Raw genomic sequence first — 19,964 nt, forward strand, 5'->3', positions numbered from 1 at the left:
GAAGTTGATGAATGCTGGTGAGACAACCCACCAGGACTAAGGAGCAGGAGATACAGCTATTGAGAAGGCAGTTGCTTCAGAGTAAAAGGCATCCTGGTTGGTAGCTTTTGAAAAGAAGAGACTGAAGTCTCACCAGCACTTAGCATCCATTGCCACCACTTTGAGAAACAGAAACACAGCAGCTTCAAAAAAGCACCAGATAATAGTCTGTGGTGCTCTCATCCTTTGTTTCACTTACCCCCAGTTCCACACCAACAGCAAGCCTCTTTAAAAGGTCCATGTTGAAATCCAGAGCAACAAGGAGAACAGTTTTCTAAGTGTCAAGGTGTCAGAACCTCCTAGAGATGTACATGCATTCCCCTGCCTGTGCTCAGGCTCCTATGCTCTTACATGATCCCTTCAACCTCGTGCACTTACTCTGGCTCCAGAGGGGCTACACAGAACGTGCGTGGCCCACTCTGTGCTGTGAGGTTGCTAGAACAGAGGCAGCGGTGGTGACCACCTCTGTTTGAACACAAGTTACATGCTTCAGCTACAAGCCTCCTTTGTAAGAGTTAGCGATGAGCAAAAGTTATGTTTTTTTGTTAGTCCTATAGAATGGGGCATCATAGAAACAAGCCAAGTTCAGCATTGCTCATGCATGCCAAGCAGTGAGCAACATTACAAGCAAGACTCCTCAAGGGCTTCACGAGTCCACCTCTGATGCCAAAAGTAAATCCAATCTCTATCAGCAAGCATAGCTTGGAACTGTAGCGACAGTTTTCAGAAGAAAACAAGCCTTGACCCCTGAAAATGTCTGCCTTGTTGTAATTAACCCAATTATTAGACACAAACAGTGGAGAGCACTGAGGGACAGTTCCTCTGATGGAAAGAAGGTGGCTGGCAGCTGGAAAAAAAATCGCAGCATCACTTTAGCCTATTGCAAAAGCTGAATCCCAGCCCTGCTCAGAGCATCACAGTTTTCCAGCATCGACCAGGAAAACTCAGTCCTAAGGAAAGACATTTAAGAGTTGGTAATACAGAAAAGATTGCCTATAATATTGGTCTCTTCTTAAGGAGGTAAGGAGCAGAAAGTTTCCTGTTGTGGAGAGAAGTCCCTCGTGCTCTGTAAGCAAAGCTGTGGCATGAGAGCGCAGCAAGGTCAGAGTGGAAATCCCTAGGAGGGAGGACACCAGAGGGCATCACAACTGCAGGTTTTTTTTCCTTCCCTTTTCCCCTCCAGGTTGCAGGAAAACAGTGCCTGTAGGCATTTTGGGTTGCAAAAGTCATTAACACATTACAGCTATTAAAGCATCAGTAGCTACCAGACTGAGGAGAAGGACTTCAGCATTTCTAAGAGTCCACCATGAGGCACCAGGTGATTCACCTCTACCAGGGCAGGCAAGCCCCAGAAGCCCCAGAGCATGATGCATCCTTCCCCTCCACCCCCAGAATCCAGAAATACAGCCCCCATGCAGCATAACTATTAAAGACCCACATGCTTGCCCATGACTGCAGAGCTCAAACATCACTAACCTTCAAGGGGAAGCATTTCCATCGCAGGGCACTTGCTTTAACAGGTCAGATGAACGCAAGGCAAAACTCCTGCTAGAGAGGCTGAGGAACAAGCCTCCAGAGCCCAGACACCAATATAGTATTGATAAAAACTCATTCAAAATAATGAAGTCAGCCAACTCCAGCCTGCCATTTGAAGAATCACTAGATCAACACCAGGCTTATTCCTTAACATACAGACAGTAGGAGATGAAGTTTTTAAAGAGCTGTTGAATCACACCCATTCTTAAAAATAAATCAACTATTAAAAGACATGCTGCTTTAGAGATACGCACTCCTCATTGTCCTAATTACAGAGTTGGCTGAATGCAGCTTTTTGAAAAATGAAGCATGGCTGTTGTCATGCTGTTTCAGCAGGGTGGTGTGTCAGAGGAAGTTCTCCAGCAGACAATGTTCTTTCAGGGTCTGATTGTATATCTAAGGGAGGGCCACATGGCCCGTGACCCCTGAAATGCATCTATTAAAGAAAATAGACTCACAAGCACACAATCACTTCCATTTGTCTTTTGTACCATTGTGGCAGACAAGAATACTGGGCTATTTAAGCAGGAATGATGTGGGGTCTGTGCAAGAGTGTGGCAAGGCTGAATTAAACCCATCATGTTCTTAAGGGAATTCAGCAGGACTTGATTTTTAGGAGACGTTTTCCAAGAGATTATCTTCCTTCCAAGGCCGTGTCTTTAGATGGTATTAAGGCTGCCTAACCCTTCCCAGTACTGTTTTCAGTTGCTTACAAGTTCACCAAGTCCTGGCTGTTCAAGATAGGAGCTTGCACGCTAGTTGGGTCTGCCTCAGGCGGAGTTGTTTTGGAACATGTGAATTCAACTGCTTCTCAGAAAGCAGCATGGGAATAAACACATTGTTTTGTTCAATTTCTGGTGACTTTTTTTTTGAAAAGCCTGAGACCCGTGATTTAAGAACTGGGACTTTAACAAGCAGGGGATAGCTTTTTGGGTCAAATTTAAAGTTTTGTCATCACTGAAAATCTAGGGATATTATAAGCCTTTAGAGGGGAGGAGAAAAAGCAGCTAAATTGCATGTGCTCAACAGCCCTTAGACTTTGGAATTTAAGGCTCAATGGTTTTGGCTTTGCTGTATAGACTTGGAAATAGGTATGAAGCAGGCAGGAGGTGACTAAGATTAGCAATTGGTAAGAAAAATTGGCAGCAGCAGCTATGCCACAAGGATCTGAAGATCCAGGTGTAATCAGCTGGATGCTGCTCTGACAGAGAACCAGGGTAGGCAAATTGAAGAGTTTTAACAAGCAACAGCGTAGAGTTGCTCAATAAGCATAGAGAAATCCTCATGGCTGTGCCAGAAAATATGCCCTTCTTGGAGAAGAAAGAGATAAGATCCTCACTTCTCCCGTTGTCTATGTCAAGGGAACCGTGGTGACCAAAACATATCACATAGAGCACCACTCAACCGGAGATGCCATTTACCAATGGAAAGTTGTCACATTGAGGAGCAGCATCCTCCTGGTAGCACTCAAAGTGGGAACCTGCTCATGGACCTCACAGACCCTGCTAGAGCTGCATTGAGAAATGCTTTCACAGTAGCAGGCAGGAAGCAACTTCCACAAGTTCATCCTAGTTTGAGAGCAAAGAGCATAAGTCAGTCTTTTAATTACTCAACCATAAAACAGAGGCAAATAAGACAGCACTAATTCCATCATCCTGTGCTTCTGAGCACTGGTTTGTGGCCTGCACATTTTTAGCTGTTTGGCATGAGGCTTCTTAGGCTTTAGGTTTCTCTTAAGCATATCTGGAACAGTAGTATTTGCTGAGGCTTGTTTAACATTTGTATAACCTTATATCTGATTATTCATCTTGCCTTTGCATTGGAACAGAAGTGAAAGTCTGAACTATAGTTGTACACTTAGTCCTCTGCCCTGCATCAGATCAGTCACAAACAGATCTATCACCATAGGTGCTGACGGTCCCAGATTCTCAGAGCTGGTAGAGGGGCCAATATAGTAGAACTAGACTGAAAACAGTGATATAACAGCCAGGTAGCCTGCAAAGCTTATAAATTAAGTACATAGATATGCCATCGTCTGATGTCCACAGCATTTCAGATGAAGGAACCATCTCCAGGGAACACCAATAACCTATGCACAGGTTTCAAGCAGTTTTCTAAAATGTGCATGGCAGAGGCTGGATGAAGAAGCACAACTTGATTTCCCCCATTTTTCTTCAAAGCTACTTCAGATAAGAAGTCTGGTCACAGTTAGGACACTTCATGCTTAAAACCTAATGAAATTGTAAAGACTTAGTTGAAGCATTTAAGAAGATCTGTTCATAGGTAGAAGAAAAATAGACTTTTTTAAACCAAAGGCATACTAGATCTTTAAGCAGAAAGATCTACACACGACTCACAGTAGTTTACCTCCTTTCTGTAGGGGAGTGGACATCCTCATTACATTGGATCTCACCTTTTAGCAGAAGACTTGCTTAGGTGCTTTAAGGTTTGTTAGAAGCATAAGTATAATTATACATATAGTTAACCTCATTCCTGACACCAGCAGCTTTTTCTTCAGCCTATGTTAAAAAGAGCATTTTTTTTTGTTTTTATCTTGTTTAACCCATGCCATCTTTCTATATAAGATTTTTCATGCTTTATTCAGGCTAAAATAAAGCATATGATAGCATCTGAAAATTGGATCCGTTGCATTGCTTTGAGCTAATGGCCTACAGGAAGGTAGTCAAGCCTGCCCCTCAGAGGGATCTGTCCCTGAACCTTGCAAATGGTGGAACTAAATTGCACAGTCCAAGTCCACAACACTTAACTGTTCACTGAAGTTTAGAAGCTTGTTTGTATTGGCATTCTCATATGACATTTTTGGATTCCTAGCCAAGGCAGAGACCACATTAGCAGTTCTATCATTTTAAAAAGCAGAACTTTTACTATAGCGTAGACAGAAACATCATTCCGCTAATCTCTGAAAAAACAAGGGTTCCTTAGTTCAGGCCTAAAGGTGTCAACCAACTTCAGCTTGCCTTACAGTATCATCTCTTAAGAACTGCTGGGCCCAACAAGTCTCTTTCTAAACACTCCTTATTCATTTTAATGTCTAATACACCCAGTAGAAAGTTAGAAAAGGACATTCGCTGAGTCGAGTGATATCAACCCGTAACATTATGGTCAAGTAGAATGGCCTCTTCTCTTCCCACCGATTTGGAGCAGTTGAGATATCACTCCTACTCCACAGGTTTCTCCCACAAGTTGTTTCCTTGCAAGATTCTGAAATATTCTGCCATCTTAAAGTCTCTCCTCAAGGGGAATGTTAATTCTATACATGCACACACAGGCTTAAGAGCCTTCAAATTAGACTTTAAAGCCTCCAACATAGGTCCTTTTTCATCGTGTCTTTCCATCTCCCACTTAAAACACACCTCACTTTTAGGTACCACTCTCCTCAAACCCAGTATCTGCATGGGTGAAGTCAGGAGCAGTTTTATGTCCCTGCTCTCATCCCACTATGAGCCACTACAGCCCATCAATGCTTTTCCTTACTGGGAAGGGAGCAAGCAGCAGGTCCCAGCTCCACTCCCAGTTTTGCTTAGCGCCATCTCAAGCTTAAGCTGTTCTTACCCAGCTATGGAATAGATGTGCTGAACTGTGTTATTGCTTCCTCCTATGATCAGCTCCTAAAGGCATGTTCTCTTGCAAGACACCTGCAGAGCTCTTCCTTTGGTTGCCTGTTTCTCAAGCTCACTGCTGTAAGCCTGTACCAATTTCCTAGTTACAGAAAGTTTAGTCTTGAAAATAACCTCACCCACATCTGCGTTTTTCAGCTAAGGTAAATTCAGCCTGAGTGATGCTGGCATGCCAAAACACACCCGTCTTGGAGAAGGTTTAACTCCTAGTGTAGCCATATGGGATTGTTGGTTTTGAAATTCACTTTTATCTGCACAGGGAAGCTCTGCTTCATAAAATGCCAAACCCCATCTCAAATCCCAAAATTTTTCTAAGGCACATCCAGGCTATTCGAAAGCAGATCGAAGAATCCAATTTTTTGTGAAGCAACAGGAAAATGTCCTAAACACCAAACGTCAAAACATACCCGATCTAAAGAGATTGTTTTCTTATTGACCAATATCTTTACCAAGCCCCATCACATGGTTGCCTGTGCACATACTCCAGGATCAATGTTGGAACAAACTGTCTCACATACCATCATCCAGGATGAAATAAGCCAGTCAAAGGGAAAGAAGTTCAACTGTATAATTTCAAATAGCTTGCCAGAATAAGTTCAACCCAGCCATCTTCCCTCAAGCAAGTATTATCTAGCCAGACGACAGGGCTTTATATGTTCAAAGGGAAGTCTCTGACTCTCCCCTACGTCAAGGAAGTAGGGAGAGGTGGATTATGCAAATAAAAAGTGGCTGCACAACCCAACTTGGCCAGAACTCTGACATTTGGGACTCACAGTGGATAAACAGGTCTCTCCTTGGGAAGGAAGATGAAAACAACCCATCTACAGATTTATCCCTTCATCAAATTCACAGGTGGATTCCCAAGAATCTAGTGGTGCAGAGAGCTCCTTTAGTAGAGGCTGTCATTGGATATTTCACTCCCATGTTTTCCTTTCTTTTCAGTCATGCAAAGGTCTTAATATCAGTGAGAACCCATCAAATGGGTATGAAGCTGGTTGTTAAAGGAGGGAGACAAGTGGGACCATTATATAACAATCTAGCTTCCTTAAGGGAAAAAAGCAGCTAAAATCACCACCTACAGAGTTATCAGGCTGCTTCTGATACTCAGCACAGGGACTACAGTAGATCCAAGTGACGAGAACCTGGATGCAGCACAAAGGTGCAGGCTTAGCCAACTTTGATTCTTCAAAGACTGCGACAATTCATGACATACAAGTCCAGGGGAACTCTGCCAACAACTAAGTACTTCAGTCACAACAAAGATGCGCTAAGACCAGGATTTATTCTGTTTTGGTGTGAAATAAAAAGCATCCCTGGCCTAAACAAACTGTCATCTACAGGCTTCCAGGACCCAAAACAGCTATTTCAGGCCTCCTGTGCAAGGAATCACATTATCACCATCCTGCTCCTGAATTTCCACATCTGAGGCGAGAGGAACACCAGTGGGCCGAGCTGGCATGGAACACTGAATAGATGTTTCTTCAGAAAACACCTATTGGCTGCTCCTGTGTTCATCACTCAGCAGTAATTACATGAAAAACTAATCTTTTATAGTCATATTGATCATTTAAGCAGCACACAAACAGATTGGAAGAGACCAGCCCAGAATTGCCATCAAGATAATCTTTCCTAGTCTAGTCTTTAGATTGATGGGTAGTAAAGCAGCTGATGTGCTGCTTAATTATGATATACATATTCAAATTTCAAGACAGGAATCCATAAGACAGCAACATTCAGCCTCTACAATTGGTTCAAGGCTAATTTTGCACTAGCATACATGAACATACTGATAAAAGCACGTTTACCTAGATGCAGAAGGACTTTGCTATTCAAATGGCAGATGTCATTCAAGTCCTAACTGCAAGTAGATTGTCTGCACCATGCATTTGTATAAAAAGATACAATTTGGAGGGAGGAAGTTGGCCTTTCCCATCACTTCTTCCCCAAGACAGGCTAGCTGCAGTGTTCTGCATTGTTCCCAGGAGGAGAATGGCAGGTGGACATCTGGATCCAGGATAAGAAGAGGCATGGGAACCATATCAATGTTACAAGTGGACATCGCAAGGACTCAGCAGTTGTTCTGCACTCCAGCAGTCCAGTGTGATCCTTTTGCATGGCCAAGATGAACACCAAGTATGTATGCCAGAAAGAAAGAAAATTCTGGAAAAGCTTTATGCTCGGTTGCCTAGGCTGGTCTAGCAAGGAAACATATAACTTTCATAATCCAGATTTATGGACAGCTTCAGCTGACATGACCAACAGCTTCATATAATTGTTCTGATTTCAAGCACATTGCATTGCATGCACTAAACCAGCCAGCCCAAACAGACCCATTTTGAAGCCCTACAGAACTGAATATAAGCAGATGTATAATGCCTGAACCACTCCCATCAAAGCCAAAGGGGACCTGGAGCAAGAAGCCAACTAACCTGACTTCATGACAAAAATAAGCAAGCTTTATTAGACCTCATGCCTGGGTTCAGACATCACACAAGCATTTACATAAGACCACTGAAATCCTAATGAGATTTTACATAGACACTTGTGCTTAAAAGAAATGTCTATCATTCCAAAGTTACCACCACATCAGGAAACAAGACAGGGCCAATGAATAGCTGCTAAGTTAATGTACCAGGCCATAAAGAGGAATCCGGGAAGTCACCTGAGGAATTCTATCCTCCTTGTCCATGCAGGTGAAACCCTTGAAGCTGTTGGTCGAGTCAGAAGAGTCAATTGTCCCAGTGCTAAACAATCAGAGCATAAAGTTTTATTCCTTTCTACTGAGGAATTTGAAAGCTAACACCAAGATACAGCCTGTTTGTTGTAGACTTAAACCTTTTGTCACCTTAATGCAAGTCAAGAATGAGTGTGAGCACCAGTTCACCTCCCTCACAAGTGTGCCATTGCTCCTGAAAGAGCAGAGCAGGAAGCAACTTATTTGGGGATGTGCCAGTAGTTAAAACAATTGAAAGAATTCACTGATGCCAGAGATACTGCATGATTAGAGGATGCCCTAACTAGTTTCCTGATCTAACAGGACCTAGAAAACTAGCTATAGCCGCTGGATCACTAGTCATGTACCAACATATCTTAATGATAGGTCTCCTTTGAATATTGGCACATATGAACTTGCTTGTAACAGAGATCCTGTGGTGTTTTTTTTACCAGGTCAAGGTCAGACTGGAAAAGGTAGCAGCTTCCACTGCTTACACTTTGTCCTACTTTTGCTGTTCTGAACATTGCTCTCTAGAACAAGAGGAGTATCTCATGAGATAGCCAGCCTATAAACATATACTCCCCTTCCATAGCACGGAAAATCTTAGCTACTGTTTTAAAGCAAGAAACTCTAGTCATTACAAACGGTAAGAGCCAAATTCAGATTTGCTACTCGATATCAAACAAGGTAAAAGTCAAGTTATCCTGCAATTTTGGCCTCGGAAGCCAAGACAGCCTTCTTGCCCCCTAAGCCTACCAAACCGTGGTTATTTTCAACAGTGATTTTTTTTCCTCCTAGAGAGGAGGAAAAAAAAAAAAGATCAGAACCAACAGAAACATGGAACATTGAAAAAAGTGAGTTAGACAAGCATGCATTTAAGAACTTTTTCCTGGAAACAAGATATCTTGTAGGGGAAATCCTGACTGTGTAACTTTCACTACAGGAATTTTAGACAGGACCCCACTTACTTAAGGGCCTTCCCCATTTCTTAGAAAAAGTGAATGAAAACAACACTGGTGGTTTCCTCCCATTCTAGGCTTATACTTAGAAAATCCTAATTAAGGACTTTCTGTGTACGTAGGTAGATTTCCTTGAACTGTTTACCTGATTTCATGCATATGGAAACTCTTATGACTTGTTGGCCATGCAGTTAGAAGGAAGAAATTCCACCCTTCTTTTCAGCATGCATGAGGCTGCATCCGGCACCTTCTCCCCAGGACAGCTAATGAACACACTAACACCACAGCTAAACAGGAGACAAACATCTAGGAGATCTGTTCAGCATGGAGAAACGGCTAAAGTTGCTGCCTAGGAGTACCTAGCAGAAGGCTGCATCAAAGACAACCTGACTTCAGATATGCACAGCAAGAAGATGAAGGACAACATGACCAGCAGAAAGCAAAATCCTATCTCAATATGACCTTTGCTTCTTGGGTGGAAAGGCATAGAACCAGCTTCAGACATGGAAGCCTTTTCCACTCTCAAAGATAATACAATGGCTTTGTCCACTCAAGTTTAACAGCTTGATCCAGCTTTGAGGTCAATGGAGCTTAGAGGGGAACAGAACTGAAAGCCTCCAGAGGTCCCATCCAGCCTCAGTCATTCTCTAATTCTAAGAGATGGTCTTAAAACTTGTAAAAAAAATATTCTGCTCAGAAAACTGGAGTTAAAGGCTCCAGTTTCCCTTCAGGACAGCAGTGCAGTAGCTGCACAGATAAGCCACATTTCCACTCCAGCCTTCTCTTCCCCACATTAAGAATTATCCTGTTGTAAAAAGCTGTTTGTCACTCTTGCTATTGAGAGCTTTAGTGAGTCATGTCAGAGAGGCTGAGCAATAGCCCCTTTCCCTGAAGGGAATTTAAAAATCAGGCCTAAAGTTAGCTACAATGTCCTCAAGATAGCCACTGTTATCTAGAACAGGGCTACAGAGATGCAACTGAAGACAACATGACGATAGCAAGACAGCCAGGGCAAACACTGAACATCTTCCATAAATGTGGACACTGCGAAATTTATTTTCACAAGAGAAAGTGAGGAGACTATAGCATTGCCAGTCCTGCCGTATTTATATGCTCCTAACCTTTTGCTATAGGTTCATTTGCTATATACTGCCTTACAGGGGCTACATGCAGCTACAGCAGCCTGCAAGCTCATTCCTGTACCAGCTTCTCCACTCTGAGCACTCAGAGGACTTGGAGCAAGTGGCATTTCTGACAGCTGTATAAAACAAGCATTCCTTGCAGAATTAGCTTCCAAATGCAGCCAAATCAAAGCAAAGCCTGGCTTGCCTGCCAGGAGATAATGATCAGACACACACACAATGCACAATCCTCAGAGCAAGAGGAGAAAACAGCCCATTTGCAGAGAAGATAAAAAGGATTTTTCTGTACTCCGGGACGAACAAATGCCGTTTACAAGATGCAAGTCTCCAAGAAGCCACGTTGTTAGCAAAGAGGTATCCCTTTGAGGGCCTGCGACAGCTTCTGCTTAGGTTAAGAAGTTCTTGGGAGCGTGAGCACAGCTGGAAGAGAAAACAGGGACCTGAAGGAACTGCAGCGACTTGCTTGAGGACCACAAAACCAACAGTTCAACTGTGCAAATAGACTGAAGATCCAGCAGCTTCCCTAATGGGATTAAGTAACATTCAAACAGCTTTGCTGGTCACACTGCACTTATGCAAGGTGTACTATAGATAAAAAATATATTTTCCTACTGCCATCATGACCATGTTTTTTCATGAGGAGCCCCAAGCCTCCCCTCAGAGATTTAACAAATGACAGAAATGCAAAATAGCTCTGAAACTAGTGGGAAATAGCCAAGTCCTTCAAATAATGAGCTACAAAAGGTCTTTTAATATCTGGGTTCTACCAAGTTCCCCCAAAACAGGAGAACCCATCAAGCTCAGCAGCATGGCAAGGCTGCAGTACCGAAGTGAAGGAATAAACAAAACCTGACATTTCAGCAGCTTTGAGATGAGAACTGGCATCTGGAGATAAGTACGGGCATGCTGGGAGTGTCAGAGTTTCAGATGTGAGATTATAAACAGCAATCCGGCTGAAGACTGCTATGAGCAGACATGCAATAGCAGAGCATTAACCAAGGCTAGACTGTGGCTTGTTTTCTATCCTGGAGCCACAGCTGACTGGTCTCTTGGGCATTTGTTTATAGCAGTGCCATTTGCTAACAGGATGCCAGCAAAAGCAGCTAGCTAGGGCATTCTTCAGGCTTTCTGGAGCCTACCTATCAACCTTATCACCTGAAGGCATCGGTGGAGACTGGCTCCCCAGCCCAATGAAGCATTAAGCACATCAGCTTAGTCCCGCCTGCAGGTGGGAAAGGGATCAAGACACTTCCCCACTGTTGTGCCAGCCTTCTGGGAAAACATCAGTAGGTTATATCTGCCTCAGGATCAAGTGAGCAGGGCCTCTTCAGGCTCCAGCTAACGCATGTGCGCGTCCCTCCAGCCTGGGAGCCGACGGCACGGGAGTTGTGAAATAGTCTTTGTTGTCAACAGATGCCTATTCCCATGTCAATGTGACCTCACCGTATCCAAATGGGTATTATGTTCCATCTCTCAGGCTCACCATGGTGGCACATAACTACCCTGGTAAGCCAGGAGGTGCTGACAACATTCCCTATCTCCAGCTTTTCTGTTGTGCACTGCAGAGGTGGCAAGCTGTCTTTAGCTGATCCCAGAGGCTGGTGAGCAGCTATCTTCTGAACAGAGGGCATCCAGCCCAGTTCCAGTTCGGAGATGCATCAGCAAGCAAACACTCATGCATGCTCAGTGCTATCACCCTGACAGCTTCAGTGCTGTGTGCTTTGCTGGCTCATCTATTCACAAATTACTCCTTTTTATAAGGTATCAGTGCAATGAAAGGTGCTACTTTAAGGTGCTACTTGATTTTAACTATAGTGGTACAAAGGACATTCACAGCAATAAAAAGGCGCTCATGCTAGGGGCTACTCATTCACTCAGTCTTCCACCTGCATAGAAAAAAGCAGCAGTCACTGTGGCTGGATTTCAAGGGCTTCCCTATAGAACTAAAGACATGTCCCATGCAATGAACAGTCAAAGAGGAAACATAGGATTTTCCCTAGCAAAGCTCCCTTTGTATTTATTGTGCTGAACCAATTCTGATTGTAGTACTTCTAACTGAGATTTGGGTCATGCTTAAGCCGAAAAGAACAGGAAAAACAGTGGTTTGCTAGAACCTGGCTGGTACCTCCCTCAGCCCCACACTAGGCTGCTGCACTTAGGCAAGCTTTATCTTGGTGAAGGACCCTAACCAGCTGCTCTACTGCTGATGGTCACAGCATCTCTTCTGGAAAATAAGGTAGTTTGAAACTCCCTTTGAGATTGAGACATGTACTGTTTTCACCACCTTTCATGGGGAAAACGGAGAACACTTGAAGTCATCTTCCTGTCTTCCCTCCATTAGTTTATGTCTGCGTATTTAGCTGCACTCTTCAGGTGTGATTTCATATGGCAGCAGAGCAAGCATCTAAACTTCTCCCACAGGGGCCATTCCCCTCAGCTGAAGGCAGGAAAACATTGTAGAAAACTGGAAAATAGTATAGTTCAACAAGGAAGAAGGGGGAAATAAGCTAACTAGCTAAAAAGGCAAGAAATGCAAGCAGAGGAAAGAGACACATAGCACCTAATGCCTTCTATCAACCTGTGCTAGTAAGACATGCATCAGGAGAGGCAAGGACAAGACTGGGAACTACATCAGTCATATTTGCACCCACCTTGGCCAAATGCAAAGAAAGGCTGGTAGCAAAGAGCTCCATATTGGAGAGTTCCATTCCTGAACCCATAACCAGATACCATTAAGCCTCTGCAAAAAAACACCCAAGCCATCATCAACATACCTTTTATTTCATTTCGCAATAGAAATACTTGTTGTACTCCACAACATTGAAACCTCAACCACGATTGTTGTGAATTAACAGCAGCAACAGAGTAAACAAAGCCAAAAAGCACGTATTTCACTGCCTTCTCAGATTCAATAACCACTCTCAGTTTACATAACAATTATTCAAATTTCATTTGTCACGCTGAGAAGCAGCAAGATAGAAACAGTCTGGGTGCTCACTCTCTACACCAGGTTTGGGCCACCTTTCCTGCAAATCTCAGCAGGATTTGAAGCTCATCTGGCTTTGAAATCCAGTTTCAGTGAAATCTGAATATGCCATGTTACTGTACAATCTGCACAGCATCTTTAAAAGGAAGACATGAGTTTGTTTTCTTTTCGAGTTGGAATTTATTAGATGAATTTTGATATCATGCCTGGTGTGGAAGCAGAGATAAGCCGTGTGCTGGGTGAGAGATCTGCCTTCTTTATAAGGCATCTTTCATAAGACAGACTTTAAACAGGATGTGTTTATTGACTCTATATTCACTTCATAAAGCATTTACACGGATAAGAGGAGAAACATGAGCTCCCAACAAGGCAGCATGGATTTCCGTTCAGCACGAAGGTGACTCCATGAGCTGTTCTAGTGAGCAATCCCAAACAGTGGGAATTGTAAGCTTTAACACTGCAATCTGCTCCCAAGAAAGTTATGATAGAGATATCCCACTCAGGACTTCTTACAATTCAGACACCAAAGAGGAGCACTCTATGGCTGTTTTTGATAACTTAAGTTGTCTAAACTGAGGATAGACACCAACATTTACTGGGGAAGAACCAATGCATGGAAAGTCTGTACCATTATTGGAATAGCAGGACAATAGGAAATCAAGTATGAGCTGAGGAGTACACAGAGGAAGAGCTGCCAACACAGGCAGACAGAGCAGCAGCAAGGCAGAACAATCCAGATGCTCTTATCTGCAGCCTCCTGGGTCCCAACCACACTATCCTTCAACACCAACACAGCATTTGGAGGAGCTCTGCTACCTGCACTGCTCCACAACACTCCTGACCAGCGGAGGATCCTTTTCTGTCATGTATTTTCTCCACTATCCTCAGTTGAAGACCAGGAATCCTCAGCCACAAGGTGCAAAAGCATTAAGAAAGCAGTGTTTAATGACCTAGGCATGGGATTCTTGATTAAAGGGTATTTGCATGTGCAGCTCAACCACTTTATTCGCTCAAAGGAGACCCATGCAAGTTCATTTTCAGCGGGCACTCAGGGACTTGAGGGAAGTAAACACATCACAGAATTCACACGTATTGAGACCGATGGGACAGAGATACTATATCCAGTAACATCTTGGCCAACTGCCCCTGCTGCAAGGGAGCTCACCTCTCATTCAAGCATTTTGTCCACCTTTGCAGAAGGAAGAAATTCCTTCTATATATAAGCATCACTTCTCTTGCTGTTAGAGCTACACCTCACCACTGAAAGCCCCTGAGCCAAGACGAAGCCTCAGTTTCTTCTGCCCTACAGGAAAGTCAGAAAAGCAAATAGATCCTTCTGCCATGAGGTGTCTCACACTGTCCTACAGGTAGGTGCCCAGATCAGCTCAGTGCTCAACTGACAAGTTAGATCCTTAAGTCACACTCATCAGCAAGACTTCACTGGCCAGGATACTCAAGTCTCAGAGCTTTCACCTTCCTTATTCCTGTTTTAGTCAAGCTCCTCCAGTTTCAGACAACGTTGAACAGATCCTCTCCTTGTAGGAAAGCCCCTTAATACGGATGTATAGTTCTGTGCTATGAACTATAGAGTTAAAACTAGTAACAAAAAAAATCCTAAGTATCATCATGGAACCAGCTACAAATTAAGCAGAAGGCCTGGCCAGACAGCTTGCACTAGCTTGACAAAGGAGATATTCCTTAACTCATCAAGCTGAGCTGCCTGCTCCCAGCCTGGTGAAAAAGCGTGGAAATATCTGAATCAAGGTATTTCCCAGTAACCATAACAATCCACAAAGTGCTTCAAGTGGTCTCACCCATCACATGAGTTACCTCCTTACCATCTTCCAAGATTGCTGACAGATGCCACATAGCAGCTTCATCTTTATTTCAATTAACTTAAGCAAAGAGCATGATTTGATCTGCACAAGGAAACTAGCAATCAAGATCTTTGTGCAATGGTAACAGCAGGTCCCAACCAGTCCTTCAGCCAACAGGCTTGGACACACACGGAGTTGTCACCTTAAAAGAGCAAGGCAGCCCAAATGCAGCCTGCAGAAAGAGGGCTGCAGCCAGTGAAGCTATTGTGCACATGCTGAGAAAGGATGTTCAGCATGGGATACCTATAGGCTATTTTAAATTGGTCTTATATGCACCACTCTGTGGCCATGTGTTATTAATATACCCCTTGCCTAGATGGATACAGTCACAGGCCTTAACACACCCATGTCAACATGCATTATGTTTTTAAAAACACATTCATTTCTTTATAACCCAGTGCAGATTTTTGCATTTGGTTCTATTCATTAGCTGCAAATTGTTAAGGAAGCATTCCTATAGCCAAACAGAGATAAAAACCCAGTGCGTGACATCTGCAAGCTTTGGCCTTAATTCTGTTTATGAGAATGGCTGATGTCATTTTTTTTGTTCTGGGAACATACATCCATTAGTTCCAACTGCACAGAACTTTTGAGAAAGAGCCACACAGAGATCAGAAAAGCCCAGACATGAGAATGACTCAGCCCCTTGCCAGGGCTTGGGGGAGATGTGCAGAGGACTCTTCAGGCTCCAGCAGACCTCTCAAGCTACAGCACCATAGCGTTTACACAGCAGACTCAATTCCCAACAGCACTACATCATGTTGTCCACACACCGGGCATGTGGCTGGAGGCTTCCACTCCCACATAGTTTCCTCTCTGAGGAGGAACCCACATAGCATTGGTGCTGTTAGCCACAGTGCTGAGCCCCTCCATCCCCACACCATCAGCTGGTAGAGGTCAGCAGGTGCTGGTTACAATGGCCAGCAAGGGAACAACCTTTCTTCCAAGGCAAGGGATCTCGTTCCTGCCTGGAAATTTCCTGTTTTCTTTGATAAAAAGATTAACAAGATACTTCTCTATCAAAAAGTACTTAGATATGGCTGGTTTTGCCCAGGAACAAAGTTCTTCCAAGAACTTTCTCCTCCAACCTGGACCCCAGCAGGCCACAGGGCTCCCAGACCACAGGCTTCCTCCTCATCACCAAGGGCAAGCCACCCTGTCCCAGGCACCCTACAAGCTGATGTGAAGGTGTCATACTGGGGATAACACTGCAGATGTGGAGTCAGGTATGATGAAAGAGAACATCAGCAAGAGAAAATAAGAACTCTCCCAGACAGTGTTTCCACTCAACGGCAGTTCTCCCCAATTTAGGGATTATATAACAACCCCCACTCAAAGGGGGAGATTCCCTGGGCTAGCTGCAGCTCATCCTATGCTGCACCATTTCATTTTTCTGCTATGTTTTGTCACTAAGAAATCAGCATGACCCTTACCTTGATCTCTCCACAAGCATTATGCCAGCTTTATTTTATTTTCTACTTCATCTACTTCTGACCCATGCTCTTATGGGAGAAGAAAACTGAAACAGCCCATTCTACTTCAATATTAGGAAGTTATGGGACTGAAGGAGGGTTTGGCAAAGAAGCTCCTTTCAGTTCTGACCAAGGTTTTAGCCAAGTAATATATATATACACACACATACGTGTAAAGTAGCATTTTTTGGCAGGTATCTGCAGCCAAGTCCTCCAAGGCCTGTTGGTGACCAATCTGAAATACAAATCCCAAGTCTGAGATGAAAGGGGTGGAGGCACAACACACAATAACAGAGATGAGAGGATTTCCAGCACTCCTGGCTCTGCCAGGGAAATCCTTTCCTAGCTTCGCAATCCAGACAGAAATTGAGAAGCCAGCTCCAACCTTCCCCCTCTGCTGATAAACTTCCTTCCAGCACAGGGATTAAAGGCTCTCTTTTCACAAGAAATAATAGTTACAGAAATGCATGCAATAATTTATCTCCCTGGATACTGTAAGACCTAAATGCCTTTGAGAGATGCGAGATATATCTATTCCTGTCAAGTATAGTTAGGTTTGTTCAGTAGCTTAAATAGCAAGTGGGTCTTTTGGAGGCAAAGGCTAAAGGAGTAGGAAAAAAAATACACAAAACTGAACAGATAGACAAAGCAAGTGCACAGCCCTTCTTTTCTTGAGGTGCCAAGGTAAGAATTATTTTAAGGTTTTGTTTTTTAAATACACATTCTCCTTCTTTTAAGAAGGGGAAAAAAGCACTAGAGTAGATCAGCTTCCTAGATAAGGTCACTCATAAATGCCAACACATCTGTGAAGTTGAGAATCAAAAACCACACTTTGAACTAAGGTTTTTTTCAGGAGGGNGGGGGAAAGCCCAGCTAAGCACACTTAAATAGAAGATTCCCAACCACTATTTCCCTGAAGGAAGCTCCTCTGTCCTGACCAATTGACCTATGAAAGGCAAACATCTCCCCTGCTCCACAGAGCCTCCTGTGGGGCTCGCATGTGACTCAGGCTGCTCACACTTGATCTGCAGGGACTGCATGCAGCATCACAGGAGATAGTCATCAAGAGATAACATCCATCATAGGAGATAACAGGGGGCTTTGGCTTTTGAACTGCAGCTCCCATTCACTGCAGAACACAGAGACAACCTGATATTCTGGGTCAGTTCCATATCTCACAGCTGCTCAGCAAATTAGGTTATTGCTTTGAAGATTAAACCACAGGGAAGTTCATTTTCTCCCAGGACCATTTAGAGAAAAAGCCTCTCAACCCCAAGTGACCTGCCAGTGTACTAGAAAAAGAGCATGTCCTCCTATAGGCTCTTCCCAGCAGGACCAGAAAGCCCAAGGACAGATGGAACTCTCCAGGAACATGAAAAAAATCACCTCCTTTTCACATGGCTTTTCCCTGGCTCAAACCCTGAGCAGCAGAAAGGCTGAGATGGCCAAGATGCAGAATATGTCTTAACACAGGAGCAGAAATACTCAGCTGGGGACAGGCAGCTAAACTGATGTCACCAGCTGAATCTAATTCATCAGATTTAATGAAGCACACCTGAGCTTCTACACAAGCACCCAGTAGCCACAGCACCCCTTGTTATGTGGGGGAAAAGGGGGCAGAAAAAAAATCACCACACAGCTGATAACACAAGACTAGGAGCTGGACGAGGTATTCCCTAGAGCATCTAGTCACACACCCAGAAACATTCATCCATTTCAGCTGATTTAATTTTTTTTTTTTTTTTTTTTTTTTTTTTTTTTTTTTTGGGCATACCAGGTCTCACTTGGTGGTGATCTACATCACTTTCTCCCTTTTTTTTTTTTTGTAAAAGCAACTGGATCCCTTGGGGTTCAGCTTAGAGAAAAAGTAAAGGATAAGTCACTTCTGGCACAACAGAGGAGGTCTCCCCTTGGCCCCACCATGATCATTCAGAGATATCCTTGAGTGGTACAGTAATCCTTGCACAGGATCAATCCTTGCAGCACCTAGACCCTAGGTGTAACCTAGACTAAAGGAGCTTGGTCACATCACTCAACAGAGCATTACATAGGTTGTAGCCATATCCTCATTAACAAAGGCCTCATGGATCCTTTCGTACTCAAAGTTTCACCCCCTTCCAGCTGAGGCCACCAAGAAGCTCATTAAGAATTTGCTAAGTTATAAGTTATTTCCTAGTCTGATACCTGCACACTTAACCGTAGAGGAAAGTTCTACTGCATCAACTCACATATCACCCTGTCCACAAGGCTCAGCTGCCCAGGAGGCCCAAGGAACTTTCCTGGCTGCCCCTATGAACAACTGCAAACAAGTTCCTGCCAAGAGGGTGGTTAGAGCTGCCACTGTTCAAGGGTGAGGAGATGCATCCTTTAGTCACCTCAGCTTCCTGCTATTCAATTCATGGTTTAGTCTCTCTGCCAGTATTTCATGCTAGCTAGAAGTACAAGCAAGTTGTGGGATGCACGACACAGGTTTCTTGCAAGCTTAGTATGTTATCTTCTCATGATAACTGCTCATCCCAGCCCTTATATTCAAGGGGGAAAAAAAATAGTCTTTTTTTTCCAGTGCTCTTCCTTGCTCTACATCAGCCTACTACACCACACCCTTTTCAGTCACCTATCCAACCCCACTCATTCACCCTCCCTTTACAGCAGGGCCTTGACACTCATCAGCCCCAAGCAATACATTTCTTAGGAAAAGCACAACAGACATCCAGAATTCCTCAAGAAAGGATGGAAAAAGCCAAATCCATAAGCAAGGAGACATCAGAAACAAGGTGCCTTTTAACCCAGCTCATCAACAGCTTTCCACTTCACTTGCTCTTACAGGCTACACAAAGTCCAACCACCCACTTCATTGCCTGAATTAACCCCCATGCTTCAGAGAGCCCCAGCAAGACAAGATGCCACCCCTTACCTTGCTGGACAGAGAGGACATTTCCATTATTTTCAGTCTTCTTCAGCTCAGCTGTCATCTCTATGGGGTAGAGGAGGAGGACACTGGTACCTCCCTCCCTGCTGACTCACAGATGGGTCCTACCCCCATACACCACAAACCTTGGAGGATCTGCTCTCCTCCACTGCCAGGAGGGAACAAGGGCACACAGCAGGGAGACTGGGTCCTCTAATGAGGGTGGAGAAGAAAACAACCTCCCCACCTAGCCTTTGCCCTCAGCTATTTCCTATAGGCTCATTTATGCTCTGATGGGGGGAAAGCTCTGCAGTTCATTGGGTTAAAGCCCAATGTTTTAATAGGTCAGCCCTGGGCTGCTCAGGGAGGTATATGTTGCCTGTCTAAGCTTCTAGGCAATATTTCTATTCTAGCCATGGAGACAGATTGGTGGTAGTGATGGTTGTTTAACTATTGTCTCCTGGATTCCTTCCAGAGTTTGAAAATGGAGATAGCTCTGGGGTGAGGGGAGGAGGAAGAGGAGGAGGAGGAGGTTGTTGTTGCACAGGTGATGCTGGGCAGCCTGATGGGAAACCAGGCTCAGCTGGAGAAGACAGTCCACCTCCTTGGTGGAAATGAGCTCTTCCTCTGAAGTTCCTCTCAGTTGCATCTTCTGGGGACTAGAAAGACCTAGAGAAGATGGAGTGAGGAA

General features: G+C 44.0%; 1 protein-coding gene across 3 annotated transcripts in view; it reads right to left on the bottom strand.

Annotated features, from left to right (window-relative positions):
* SLC4A11 (solute carrier family 4 member 11) overlaps nt 1-19,611 on the bottom strand; it is a 128,951-nt gene extending 109,340 nt beyond the window's left edge. For 2 of the 3 annotated variants that reach the window (XM_026048875.1, XM_026048873.1), the window contains exon 1: nt 19,280-19,611. In XM_026048875.1, coding sequence (XP_025904660.1) covers nt 19,280-19,337 — 58 coding nt within the window. In that variant the 5' untranslated portion in view covers nt 19,338-19,611. The remainder of the gene's footprint in view (nt 1-19,279) is intronic. The other variant, XM_026048874.1, reaches the window with a different exon arrangement.
* Between the last annotated feature and the right edge of the window lie 353 nt (nt 19,612-19,964).

The sequence above is a fragment of the Nothoprocta perdicaria genome, unplaced genomic scaffold (genome assembly GCF_003342845.1).
Source record: "Nothoprocta perdicaria isolate Ctin4 unplaced genomic scaffold, notPer1 scaffold_58, whole genome shotgun sequence".
Taxonomy (NCBI): domain Eukaryota; kingdom Metazoa; phylum Chordata; class Aves; order Tinamiformes; family Tinamidae; genus Nothoprocta; species Nothoprocta perdicaria.